The sequence below is a fragment of the Drosophila navojoa genome, chromosome 5 (genome assembly GCF_054131105.1).
Source record: "Drosophila navojoa isolate 15081-1374.11 chromosome 5, UAZ_NAV_1.0, whole genome shotgun sequence".
Taxonomy (NCBI): domain Eukaryota; kingdom Metazoa; phylum Arthropoda; class Insecta; order Diptera; family Drosophilidae; genus Drosophila; species Drosophila navojoa.
In genome coordinates, this window is record NC_142893.1 from 4,137,085 (window position 1) to 4,148,615 (window position 11,531).

The window sequence follows — 11,531 nt, forward strand, 5'->3', positions numbered from 1 at the left end:
TCTCTTTGTGTGTGTGATTGTGTTTGTGTGTGCTTCATCATCGTCTTCCTTCTGTCGATTTTTTATTTATTTATTTTATGCCTACGCACATACGCGCCAAGCAGTTTGACAGGTGTCGCCGACTGAGTGGCTGCCTGATAAGAGAGGCGCGGGCGGACAGGCGGCTATGTGTGTGGAGGCGTGGTCTCTGTGTGTGAAAGCCTCGCGGGGTAGTTGGCATGGAATGAAAAATGTCGCCCTATTATTCTTTGTATTGTTTTTATGCGGCAGTTATACGCTTATTTTTGTTGTCTTTTAATAGACGTGGCAAAGTGCGCCCAAAAGACAAAGGCAGTCGAGCAAGCGCTGGGGCTACTTTACCTACTCAATAAAAATAACAACAACAAAAAATAAATAAAAACGGAAACCCCCGCGCACAGACACAGGCAGACAGGCCACACCCAGCCCCTGTGCCTGGAGCCTTCGTCTGCTGGCGTTTTATCATCATCCAATCAGTAGATAAATAACACATAAAATGAGGTGCTTAATCGGGTTTGAAGTGATGAAAGTGAAACTGTGCTTCTCTCTCTCCCTCTCTCTCTCAGCCGTTTGCCTGCCGCCTGTCTTGCGCCCTGTCTGTCTGACGCCAAGGGGGCTGGGTCTTTGTCTTCGGCATAAATCTAAGGTAACAACTTTATATTTGTATATCAGTTACTTAAGAGCTTGTCAATTGCGCGTGACAACATAATTTACCATTAAATTGTACGCGTAGACAAGTAATTTGTCAACATTTATTTGCATTATATGCGAAAACAAGTTAATACAATTGATTGACAAGCAGCCACGCAGCTAATGTAAAGCACGCGCAATTTAAATTTTGGCGCTCACCCAAACGAAAACGTAGTTAACCTCGAATTTAAATTTCACGAGCAACTTAACGAAAAGCTAACTGAGATACAATTTAAATTGGGCGCTCAACTGAACTACAAGCAAGCTGAAATTCAACCAGGTTGGCAGCACATACGATGTATAATTCTATGGTTGGTCGAACGACCGCCACACTAACAATCGATAAAGTACACAGCTGTATTGTTTTTTTTTTATAGTGTGTGCGCTAATAGTAAGCAAAGTTATTGTACGCAAACAGTATTAGAACCGCTGAAAAATAAGAATAACAATTGGAAATATATTCAATACAAGTCTATTGCAGAAGCAATAAGAATTAAGTGTTTACAAAATTGACTACATATGCCGCAGTCGTTAAATAAATAGTACTAGTTGACGCCTCGTCGCTGCAGCGAAACACAGCTTGGAAAAGGCCAGAAAACGGCCAGGTAATGCAAAGCAAAAGAAAAAAAACTAGACAAAAAAGCTGCATTAATTTAGCATAAAATTAAGATTAAACTTTGTACAGTTAATTTCTTGTACTGTCCACCATCTGACTTGTTGAGCGTTTATTGATTTTTATGTTAAATAGAAATTTAATAAATACAAAAAGGAGAATATCTCGACGCTGACAGCTGTTATGGCTTTAAAAAATCGCTAAACAAAAAAAAAAAGGAAAAAAAAATGCTCAGACCGCTTATCAGGTGTGAAGAATTCTAAATTGATGTGTTTTTTATCGGTCAGCTACGCATTTAGTGCGGGTGGTTATCATGCTAACGCCTCTTCCCCACCCACAAGAAGCTGTTAAGTGATTCGAATTGCTTGTTAATTAGTTTTGTCTACGATTTTGTGGCTCAATAAAAGCCGTTAGGCAGCTAAACAACCGAAAAACATCTAGGTACTAATAACTTAATTATCATTTCACTTTGATTGCAGCAATGACTCTCTAATCAAAATCAAATCAATTGTCAAAGCAGAACATCAAAAATGAAACCGAAAAGCTGGCGACACAAGCGTAAATAACTAAGTAAGAACAAACGTTAGTTAACGGCAAATAAGGATACTAAAACGAAAGAAGCCTACAAGAAGTTAGGCTAAGGGAAGATGCTTGGACGCACGCAAAAACTGCTGCTGGGACTGGCCATCCTGTTGCTGGTCAATGTCCTCTGGGTATCATCCAGCGAGCTAAGCAAGGTATACAGTTACTCATTAATATTTAAAGCATATAAATAAAAAGCTCCATCTCACACAGATTCTCTACGAGGACGATACATATAATAAGCCATTTTTTAACACATACTTCAAGACATCGATGTTTAGCTTCTATTTGTTGATCATTGGCATTATAGCGCCCTGGAAGGAGTCCTGCGAGCGTCAACATGGCAATTACGCGGTTTGTATAGTTTAATGCATGTCCTGTAAACATAATAATCTATTTGAAATATTCCCGTTTAGATGATGGAACAGAATGCCGACGAGGAAAACTATTATAGCAATCAAGCGTCTTTGGTTAGATAATCAGCTCTTGACTCTCTGCTGGATTCTAACTGGTTTCATTTCACTTTGCAGGGTGATTCGACCTTTGTGCCCATACGTGTGGCTAATCCTATAAATGGCATGGTATCCGGCACGGAGAGCGATGATTCCAGTGTGCGTAGCGTTCGCTTTTGTAAGATGGCCGAGGTGCGTGAGATGTCGGCGCATGAGGCAACGGATGCTTTAATGGCTCGACTGTCGTACGCCGCGAGCATGAGGATTAAAAGACAGAAAACGCATCACAAGACAGCAAAGACGGCGTTGCTCTTCTGCTTACTCTGGTTCGCTGCGAATTACTTTTCCCAGCTCGCTTTGAATATGGATGAAGAGCCCATGATAACGCTCATCAGGTGAAGTCATCTTCATTTCAAATGTAAATTAAGTTGCTAACGTTATATTCCCTTGCAGATCCACTTCAGCCACATTGTTTACCATATTGTTAGCTGCCCTATTTCCGTCTGCCATGGGCGACAAGCTGACCATAACGAAGCTAATTGCTGCAATGATGAGCATTGCCGGCGTCGTGGTCATCAGCATGAATGATTTGCACGACTCGAAGATGACGCGCGGCGTTCTCTTGGCTCTATTTAGTGCATTCTTCTATGCATCGTATTTGGTGTTTGTCAAGCGAAAAAGTGACACCGAGGAAAAGGTGGACATCCCTTTGTTCTTTGGTAAATGCGACGAACAGTCTCGACTGGATTGTTTATTTGCTTATATTTATTTTGTTTGCCTTGCAGGCTTTGTTGGTCTCTGGAATCTGTTGCTGCTATGGCCCATTTTCTTTATATTGCATTTCACCAAGATCGAAACATTTGAGATGCCAAGCCAGGGACAGTTTGGCATACTCTTCTTAAATGGCTTCATTTGCACAGTGCTCGCTGTGGCTCTCTGGCTATGGGGCTGTTTCCTCACCTCCTCGCTAATTGGCACGCTGACCATGTCGCTGCAAATACCTTTGACAATTGCATTTGATGTTCTGCTCAAGCAAAAGTCGTACACTTCATTATATTGGATGGGCTCGATGAGCCTAATAATGTCAGTGCTGCTTGTGGTTTTGCTAATGCGCAACGATGATTCAGATCCGCTAATGAAACTTTTCAAAGTTTTATATAGAAAGATCTGTGGTTGCCGCAATCCAAACATTGTGAGGTAATATTCAATGCAATATTTATATATTGGTGTTTATTTATATTGAATTTCAACTTAATCACAATGTTTAACTTTTTAGAGTTACCGACGATGAGCAACAGGAATCTCTTATCAATAGCAGCGATTAAAGTCTGACTACTGATTTTCTGGAAAGGCTTTTGGAAAACGCGCTTTCTCAACAATTTTAAAAATTGCTCACTGCAATCGCAATGCAAATCCAAAACTTGGCTGTTCACGACTTCGTTTCGAATCGTTCTTTAATCCATAGCGACAAATATATATACACATTCATACTATATATATTTATATATATACATATATGTATGTACGTAGCTGTAGTTAATACTTCGCACAACTCTCATATATATACATTAACTATAGCAAACGTTTCCTGATTGGTTTTTAAGTTGAAACCCTGGTTTTCCTGATTTGCAATTTTACCTACAATTAAGCTAATATATGTGTACATCTTATATTTATTATAAATGTTATTATTTTTGTGTAAATAGCTTTAGTCTTAGTGTTTATCTCTCTATATGTGATAGGTCTTTCGATATGCTGAAGCTCGGTTATAATTTATGCTATATTTAATGTTTTTGCTATAGTGCTCGACTATATAATTGATATTTATACACACATATATATATATATATACTTGTACACATACCCTCCATACTCAATTCTAACATTTCTAATGTTTTGTGTCTGATATACTCTGTATTTCATGCATAGAACACTTTATGTATTAATGATATATACTGCAAAATGTGTTAATAATATAGTATAAATACCTACACATATAATATATGTTTAAAATAATGTAAAGCTGCCTAACTTTGCAGTTGAGTCCCATTTGTGTGCTTAATTTAGCATAAACATATACATTTATGCATAGTTGTCTATTGTTAACAATAAACAAACAAAAAATACAGTAATATGTAACCCCAATACTGAATTTCCGCATGTAATTAATAAAAGTACATTAGTATGTATATAAATTCAGTTTTACTATTGCCAAGCAACAGCAAAAACGCCACTCCAAATAAATAAAAAAAAATTTTAAACTAATTTTTGCGCCCACTTTTATAGCTGCTATCGATATATCATGAAGCTTTACAGCACTAAAATGCTCTCATCGCTGTTTAATAGCATAAAGAGCCTCTGTTATTAACAGAGGTATAGCGGCAACTAACATAAATGTGCGCCATCAGTCTGATTCTGACGTCTGAACTGTGCGGACGTGTGTTCATTGTGTGAAAGAAGAAGATTTGGAATAAAAATGAAGTTTTCTCTGGCTTTGTGCCTGATTGCCATTACAGCCGGCATTGTGGTTGCGGATGAGAGCAAAGGACCCAAAGTGACCGACAAGGTAAGCACAAACAACCACATACACACAATTACGGCTATATTGTGTGCATCTGCGTCACTTGGTATACACAAACACATAAATCAACTGCGCGGCTGTTGTTTTTGTTCTCTCTGAAATATTCAAAATGTATTCTTTATGAATGTGTCTTTGTTGCGTAGGTTTTCTTTGACATCACCATTGGCGGCGAGGCGGCAGGTCGTATTGAGATCGGTTTGTTTGGAAAAACTGTGGAGAAGACTGTGAGGAACTTCAAGGAGCTGGCTGAGAAGCCACAAGGCGAGGGGTAAGTGAATATAAGCACAGTTACAATTCACATAAACAAACACACACACGCAAGTAGTTAAGATAGCTGTAGATGTATGCATACACACTATTTCTAAATACATGCAAGTGTGTGTGTGTGTGTATGTATGTGTTTCTCTATATAGCTGCATTTATAGGTTAGAGCCGGCGTGTATTGCTATCAATTACGTGGCGTTTAACTGTAAATAAGTTAACAAAAGCAAGATTTATCAACTGAGACCTTCTACTAATTTGCCAATTGTGCCACTGTGCCATTTCTTCTTCTGCTGTTCATTTCTATAGCTACAAAGGCAGCAAGTTCCATCGCATCATCAAGGACTTTATGATCCAAGGTGGCGATTTCACCAAGGGCGATGGCACTGGCGGCCGTTCTATCTATGGCGAGCGCTTCGAAGACGAGAACTTCAAGCTGAAGCACTATGGCGCCGGCTGGTTGAGCATGGCCAATGCTGGCAAGGACACCAACGGTTCACAGTTCTTCATTACCACCAAGCAGACCAGCTGGCTGGATGGCCGTCATGTGGTCTTTGGCAAGGTTCTCTCCGGCATGGATGTGGTGCGCAAGATCGAGTCGAGTGCCACAGACGCACGCGATCGTCCCGTTAAGGATGTGGTCATCGCCAACAGCGGCACCATTCCAGTTCCCGAACCCTTCGCCGTCTCCAAGACTGATGCCACAGAATAAGCAATATTCACATACATATATATAAATATAACTACCACTCGCATATATACATATTAGTGTGGCTTTTAAACGAAATGTCTTCTTAAAAATTATTCAATTCAAAATGCATACAGCAGCAATCGATTTTTCTCAGCGTTTGAGTTGAGAATTTGCATTTAAATTAACAATAACAAATAACAGCAAAATACCATACTGTAAGCGATATACTCTCTGCTCAAAACAACAAACTTTTTCTCAAATTTTCAATGCATTATAATTAAAGTTTTGTGATAAAAAAATAATAATTTTATTCGTGTTAAGGGTTTTGTTGGGTGCTGCGGTTCATTGAACTGGTTTCTTCTTTACTACTTCTCGCTATCTCCCTCTAATGGAACCGGTTTAACATCAGCCGCATCATTAAACTCTGCTTCTTCTTCTGGTGCCGCGTTTGCAGCTGACTTTGTCGCTAATTTTTGTTCCCTGTTTCTTGCTCTTTTCTTTATTGTGCTGCGCTTGTTTGTTGTTATTGTTTTATTTGTTTGTTTCTTTATTTTTTTTATTTATCAAAAAAGCTGACACAGTTGTCTGTTTGCGATTCGTGTCACGTTCTTTAGCAGCAGAACGTCAACTAGCTGAGCAAATATTTATATACATACATATATATTAATGCGTTTGTCAATGCCAATTTAAGCTCACGAAGTTCTAAAGCAGCCTTGGTTTACAACAAAAAACAAAAACAAGATGCGACACTTGCCGACTAGCATGAAACCCGTTCTTGCACGAAGCCAATCAGAACGTTGAATGCCAATAAGAAATTGCTGCGATTTCATTTTTATTTCATTCCAATAGGATTTACTTTTATGACTCCATTTAATTAAACAATAACTAAATATAATTTTGCTGTTATCATACATCAATCATATCCAATACTTATATTGCCACTGAATTAAAAATATGAAATATCTAATCGCATGCTAATCAGACTGCCTGGTTTCAAATTAGAATATATCGTTATCAGGCATTTTCTATTATTTCAACCCATAAAAACTAAACAAAACACTTAATTGTTTACATTTGCCACACTTGAATGCTGCACGGAGTGCATCAACCCTAAGCAGATATTCCGGCTTCTGATTGCTGCTCGCCTATTCCAATTGGAGTATATGGTATATTTATACGGAATGCATTAAAACTGAGAAAAGTAATTATGATCTGTATATATTCGGCGAGCAGTTGCAGCAATTAAATATATATGTAAACAAGTCCACTTCCCCCTCCAGTTACATGCAACAGAGAGGCAATCGAAGAGAGAGAGAGAGAGAGAGAGAGAGAGAGAGAGAGAGAGAGCGGATCTTACTTCGAGTGGCTCCCCAATATATAAAAAATTGCCTCAGTCAGTGCAATTGTATCCCCCATTTATATAGAGGGTATATACATATATATGCATATGTGTATTGTTTATGTCGGCTCACAATCGCATGTGCCACACATGTTTCCCATATTCAGAGAGAGAGAGAGAGAGAGAGAGAGAGAGAGAGACTGCGATAGGGAATGAGTGAGAGGGGGGAGGAGCAAGAGCTACTTATATGTACATCTACAATAACCACACAAATTCTAAGATTATTTACTGCGAGCAATCGACGCGAGGAGACAAAGTGCTTGCATGGAATATTCTAAAGAGCCGTAAGAAAAAAGGATTGTGCAACGAAAATCTTTATAAACTGCAGTTTCATTTATAAAGGATTGAAGACGAAAGAGAGTTAAGTTTAAGCAGTTTACTATGGTGAGTTATGAGTGCATAAAGTGTAAACGCAGAGCAGATCCGGCAGTTTCTATATATACATATATATTTTATTGATAAGCAAACGAACTGAGAGCAGTCTTTGATGATGCTGCTGATGTGTACCAATCAAATCTTTTTGAGACACACATAATTGAATTTCAAAATTCATTAAAGATTGTGCATTTGTTTGAGCCAGAAAATACAAATATTACATATTAAACTATTCCAATATAAACATGTATATGTATTTATATTCAATACATTTTTAATCAATTGAATTAATCTAAAAGAAAACCAACTCTAATCACACAGTTATATAGTCGAGAGCATTTGATTAATAAGCGTAAGCTCAGTTAGCAGAAACAGAATGATTTATATAACGATAAATAAGGAGCTCATAGGCAAGCTAAGACGGCAGAGCATATATTAAAGAGAAAGTTTTGCAGAAATTAGGGACAACTTAAAGAAGAAACAGAATTTTAAATTAGATAAATAAGAAAAGAAGCCCTACACAAAGGCAGTATAAAGCCTAAACTATATATAAATCAAAGACCTTTCGAAGTGGAAGACCGACTAAAGCTAATCACAATTTACATATATCTAAAAGCAAGTCATAAGCAAATACAAAATATAAATATGGTACAATATAATATAAATACAAATAGGTAACCTACCTGAACTCCACATGAATGCATTAATCTATTCCACATATACATTACATATAATTATCCGCTCCACTTTAACAGCAATCAAAATCATGGTCTGTGCTTTACCTAGCGCTGCTCAGCCTGCTGCTGGGATTGGGAAACTGTCGTGGCGCCAATATACTCGTGCTCTTTCCACATGCGAGCGAGAGTCATTTTGCTGTGATGCGGACCCTGGTGGCCGAGCTGGCCAGCAGGGAGCATAATGTAAGCAACGCTGTATACACATATCTAAAGTCAAACGATTCCTATCATCATATCCAAATCCATTGCAGTTAACTGTTTACTGCGGACATGGCCTAAATGATAAGCTGGAGCGAGTTGTGGAGCATGTTGTGCGGCCCGAATTTGACTTTTGGAGCAACTGTAAGCAAAGCGAATATTTAGTCACATATACAAGTAAACATTACTCTATTCACCATAGTGCAGGAGCAAGCAGCACCAGGTGGCAGCCTGACAGATTTAGCCCTCTTGCCCGAGAGCAAACTGCGCAGTTCCTTGGCTTCGGTTGGAGCTCGAGCAGTGGAACACTTTTTGATGCAGGCTCCGGTGCAAAAGTTGCTGGAGCTGTCCAGTGCGGAATTCGATTATGATCTAATCATAGTCGACTATTTCTACACAGAGGCGATGCTCGCGCTGGGCTATAAGCATAATAAGCCCACAATTGGCGTAATAAGCACGGATTTTGGCAACTATATGAATGCAGTGCAAGAGGCTTTGCTGCCCGTCGCCTGTTCGCCCATAGATTACGAGGCGTATACTAAGGATTTGGGTTTCTCGGCACGCTTGAGCAATATACGCGAGTGTATGGCGAGACGTAAGCAATTTTACAATGAACATTACACAGCACAGGAACAAATAATACGCAAGCACTTTAAAAGTAAGTTTTATGCTTCTTCGACTTGGCGGCAGAAACTTTGTGAATGAGAAAAGATTTTCATTGATGTGGCAACACTCAACAATGCTTTAATCGATATTTGTTAATTGCTAATCGATATATTTATGCCTTGTTTTGAACTAAAACTTAATTCTGCTTATTGAAATTTCTTGCAGTTGCCATTACCGTACTAGACCTTCAGGCACATCATTTGGCGCTTTTGCTGCTTAACAATCATGTGCCCCTCTGGACGCCACGTCCGCTGCTCCCACAAATTGTGCCAGCTGGTGGACTGCATATACGAGGGCCTCGCGAATTGATGTGGAATGTCAAACGATTTGTGGAGGAGTCTAAGAACGGTGTCATCTACATACAGTTGGGCAACGAACAGCCCTGCGGCCAACTGCCCCAGCCGAAGCTACAAATACTCTTTGATTTTATGAGTGCACGCAAGGAGCGTTTCATATGGACCTGCCACGATATAAAGACGCTGCAGGGCCTCCCCAAAAATGTGCTCATTCAGCACTCTGTGCCACAGATTGACATCCTAGCACATCCGCACGTGCGAGCTTTCATCATGAATGGGGATCTGTTGAGTCTGCAGGAGGGCATTACGCGTCATGTGCCGATGCTAGGTTTGCCCAATTTCCGGAATGAACGCAAAAATATGCAACTGGCTGTGGATCTTGGCGTTGCGCTGCAACTGGAGCACAGCAACTTTACGACTGCCGCTCTCAACTGGGCTCTGGATGAGTTGACAAAGCAACAGCATTTTCAGCTTACTATTCGCGAGGTTTCCAGCGAATTCCGGGATAGGCCTTTGGGAGCCTTGGCCAATGCCATGTTCTGGGTGAATTATGTGGTACGGCACAAGGGCGGCGCTGCGATCAGGACACGTGGCATAGATATTGCCTCTAATCATTTGCACCTTTTTGATTTGTTTGTATTTTATTTCGGTCTGACCATTGCTGTTTGTGTCGTATTGGTCGCCATCTACTTTGGAGTCTGTTATGCCCTGCAAAGAAAACGTAATGATGCCAAACTAGCAAAACTAAGTTAAATTCACGCTTGAATTTAATAAAAGCCAAAGCAAATTAATAATGTGTTTGTTTGAATTGAATATTAAACCGATTTGAATTTGCGCCATTTACAGAGTTGCACTGCGTCCGATAGTCAGGCACATGATACAACTCTGTCAAATTAAAAGTGCTGCCAAGTTTTCCGCAAACGACGGTGGCCATCTTCCTTTCTAAAGAATCGCGTTCGCACAGCAGACGTGTTTAAAACCTTTTTGAGTGTTTTAAAAGGTAATAAATGTTTCAATTTATGCGCAAATGCCTTAAAAATGTCCTGAATATTGTGTAAATGCTGCGACATATGAATGCAGGCTGACTAAACGTGTTTACGGCGTGTGGTGAGCGCAGCGTGTCACACGTGGAGTCCCGAGTTGCTCAGCGGAGCAGCTAACCCATTGAGGTTATGTTGAAAACAGAAACAACAATAAATAGCCTGTGAACTGTGACAACATGCAAATTGGTGTATTAAATCGTAGTCTAATTTGTGTGTGTATATATCTTGCAGCTCCGTCAATATGTCGACTGGTACAACTGCCACAATTCGCACTCGCAAGTTCATGACCAACCGTCTGCTTGCCAGGAAACAAATGGTCTGCGATGTCCTCCATCCCGGACTCTCATCGGTCAACAAGACCGAGATCCGTGAGAAGCTCGCCGCCATGTACAAAGTAACACCCGATGTTGTGTTTACTTTCGGTTTCCGCACTAACTTTGGTGGTGGCCGCTCCACTGGCTTTGCCCTGATCTACGATACTCTGGACTTTGCCAAGAAGTTCGAGCCCAAATACCGTCTGGCTCGTCACGGTCTCTTCGAACAGAAGAAGCAAACACGCAAGCAGCGCAAGGAACGTCGCAACAGAATGAAGAAGGTCCGTGGTACCGCCAAGGCCAAGATCGGTACCGGCAAGAAGTAAAACAATCTAGCTGGCACATCAATATGATATTGTGTGTGTGTGTTGCTGGTGGCGCGCACCTGCAATTCCAAAAATTAACTGCTGCGTTAGTTGTACTTTTATAAATCCAATGACAACAAAAAAATCCGTTGTTTACTTTTTGGAGCGGCTTTAGTTTTATATGCTTAAGGAAATAAAACTCTAAAAGTAAATTACATTCATGTCTTTGCATATCTGAAAGTGTAAATTGTGAAATATTATACAGAATTGTACATATTTAGCTAACTAAAGGCAACAATTGCCGTAAACA

At 39.8% G+C, this 11,531-nt stretch overlaps 4 protein-coding genes across 5 annotated transcripts; all 4 read left to right on the forward strand.

Moving 5' to 3' along the window:
* Window positions 1-1,058: 1,058 nt before the first annotated feature.
* On the forward strand, window positions 1,059-4,500 carry LOC108654483 (solute carrier family 35 member F5). Of its 2 annotated transcripts, XM_089260985.1 has the most exons (9): window positions 1,059-1,313; window positions 1,801-1,891; window positions 1,964-2,058; window positions 2,117-2,257; window positions 2,320-2,373; window positions 2,434-2,750; window positions 2,809-3,074; window positions 3,141-3,552; window positions 3,632-4,500. In XM_089260985.1, the coding sequence occupies exons 3-9, from the start codon at window positions 1,969-1,971 to the stop codon at window positions 3,678-3,680; spliced, it is 1,329 nt and encodes a 442-aa protein (XP_089117111.1). In that variant the 5' UTR covers window positions 1,059-1,313; window positions 1,801-1,891; window positions 1,964-1,968; the 3' UTR covers window positions 3,681-4,500. The 2 variants fall into 2 exon arrangements, with proteins under 2 accessions (XP_089117111.1, XP_017961314.1); XM_018105825.3 differs by having other exon boundaries at window positions 1,801-2,058.
* A 248-nt stretch (window positions 4,501-4,748) lies between these two features.
* LOC108654490 (peptidyl-prolyl cis-trans isomerase 6) lies at window positions 4,749-6,193 on the forward strand. The gene is made up of 3 exons (XM_018105831.3): window positions 4,749-4,921; window positions 5,080-5,204; window positions 5,507-6,193. The coding sequence occupies exons 1-3, from the start codon at window positions 4,832-4,834 to the stop codon at window positions 5,907-5,909; spliced, it is 618 nt and encodes a 205-aa protein (XP_017961320.1). The 5' UTR covers window positions 4,749-4,831; the 3' UTR covers window positions 5,910-6,193.
* A 994-nt stretch (window positions 6,194-7,187) lies between these two features.
* Window positions 7,188-10,353, forward strand: Ugt317A1 (UDP-glycosyltransferase family 317 member A1). The gene is made up of 5 exons (XM_018105827.3): window positions 7,188-7,671; window positions 8,418-8,582; window positions 8,651-8,741; window positions 8,800-9,255; window positions 9,429-10,353. The coding sequence occupies exons 1-5, from the start codon at window positions 7,669-7,671 to the stop codon at window positions 10,310-10,312; spliced, it is 1,599 nt and encodes a 532-aa protein (XP_017961316.1). The 5' UTR covers window positions 7,188-7,668; the 3' UTR covers window positions 10,313-10,353.
* A 73-nt stretch (window positions 10,354-10,426) lies between these two features.
* Window positions 10,427-11,436, forward strand: RpS24 (ribosomal protein S24). Its single transcript, XM_018105833.3, has 2 exons — window positions 10,427-10,559; window positions 10,834-11,436. Exon 2 carries the CDS (start codon window positions 10,844-10,846, stop codon window positions 11,240-11,242), a length of 399 nt encoding a protein of 132 aa, XP_017961322.1. The 5' UTR covers window positions 10,427-10,559; window positions 10,834-10,843; the 3' UTR covers window positions 11,243-11,436.
* Window positions 11,437-11,531: the final 95 nt, after the last annotated feature.

What these genes read in the sequence shown, in the direction of transcription:
- LOC108654483 (XM_018105825.3), top strand. Translation starts at nt 1,969, where the DNA reads ATGCTTGGACGCACGCAAAAACTGCTGCTGGGACTGGCCATCCTGTTG. An exon ending in CATCCAGCGAGCTAAGCAAG is followed by an intron (nt 2,059 to 2,116) that starts GTATACAGTTAC and finishes CATCTCACACAG; the next exon opens with ATTCTCTACGAGGACGATAC. An exon ending in GTCAACATGGCAATTACGCG is followed by an intron (nt 2,258 to 2,319) that starts GTTTGTATAGTT and finishes ATTCCCGTTTAG; the next exon opens with ATGATGGAACAGAATGCCGA.
- LOC108654490 (XM_018105831.3), top strand. Translation starts at nt 4,832, where the DNA reads ATGAAGTTTTCTCTGGCTTTGTGCCTGATTGCCATTACAGCCGGCATT. An exon ending in GACCCAAAGTGACCGACAAG is followed by an intron (nt 4,922 to 5,079) that starts GTAAGCACAAAC and finishes TTTGTTGCGTAG; the next exon opens with GTTTTCTTTGACATCACCAT. An exon ending in GAGAAGCCACAAGGCGAGGG is followed by an intron (nt 5,205 to 5,506) that starts GTAAGTGAATAT and finishes TCATTTCTATAG; the next exon opens with CTACAAAGGCAGCAAGTTCC.
- Ugt317A1 (XM_018105827.3), top strand. An exon ending in TGGCCAGCAGGGAGCATAAT is followed by an intron (nt 8,583 to 8,650) that starts GTAAGCAACGCT and finishes AATCCATTGCAG; the next exon opens with TTAACTGTTTACTGCGGACA. An exon ending in ATTTGACTTTTGGAGCAACT is followed by an intron (nt 8,742 to 8,799) that starts GTAAGCAAAGCG and finishes TATTCACCATAG; the next exon opens with TGCAGGAGCAAGCAGCACCA.
- RpS24 (XM_018105833.3), top strand. Translation starts at nt 10,844, where the DNA reads ATGTCGACTGGTACAACTGCCACAATTCGCACTCGCAAGTTCATGACC.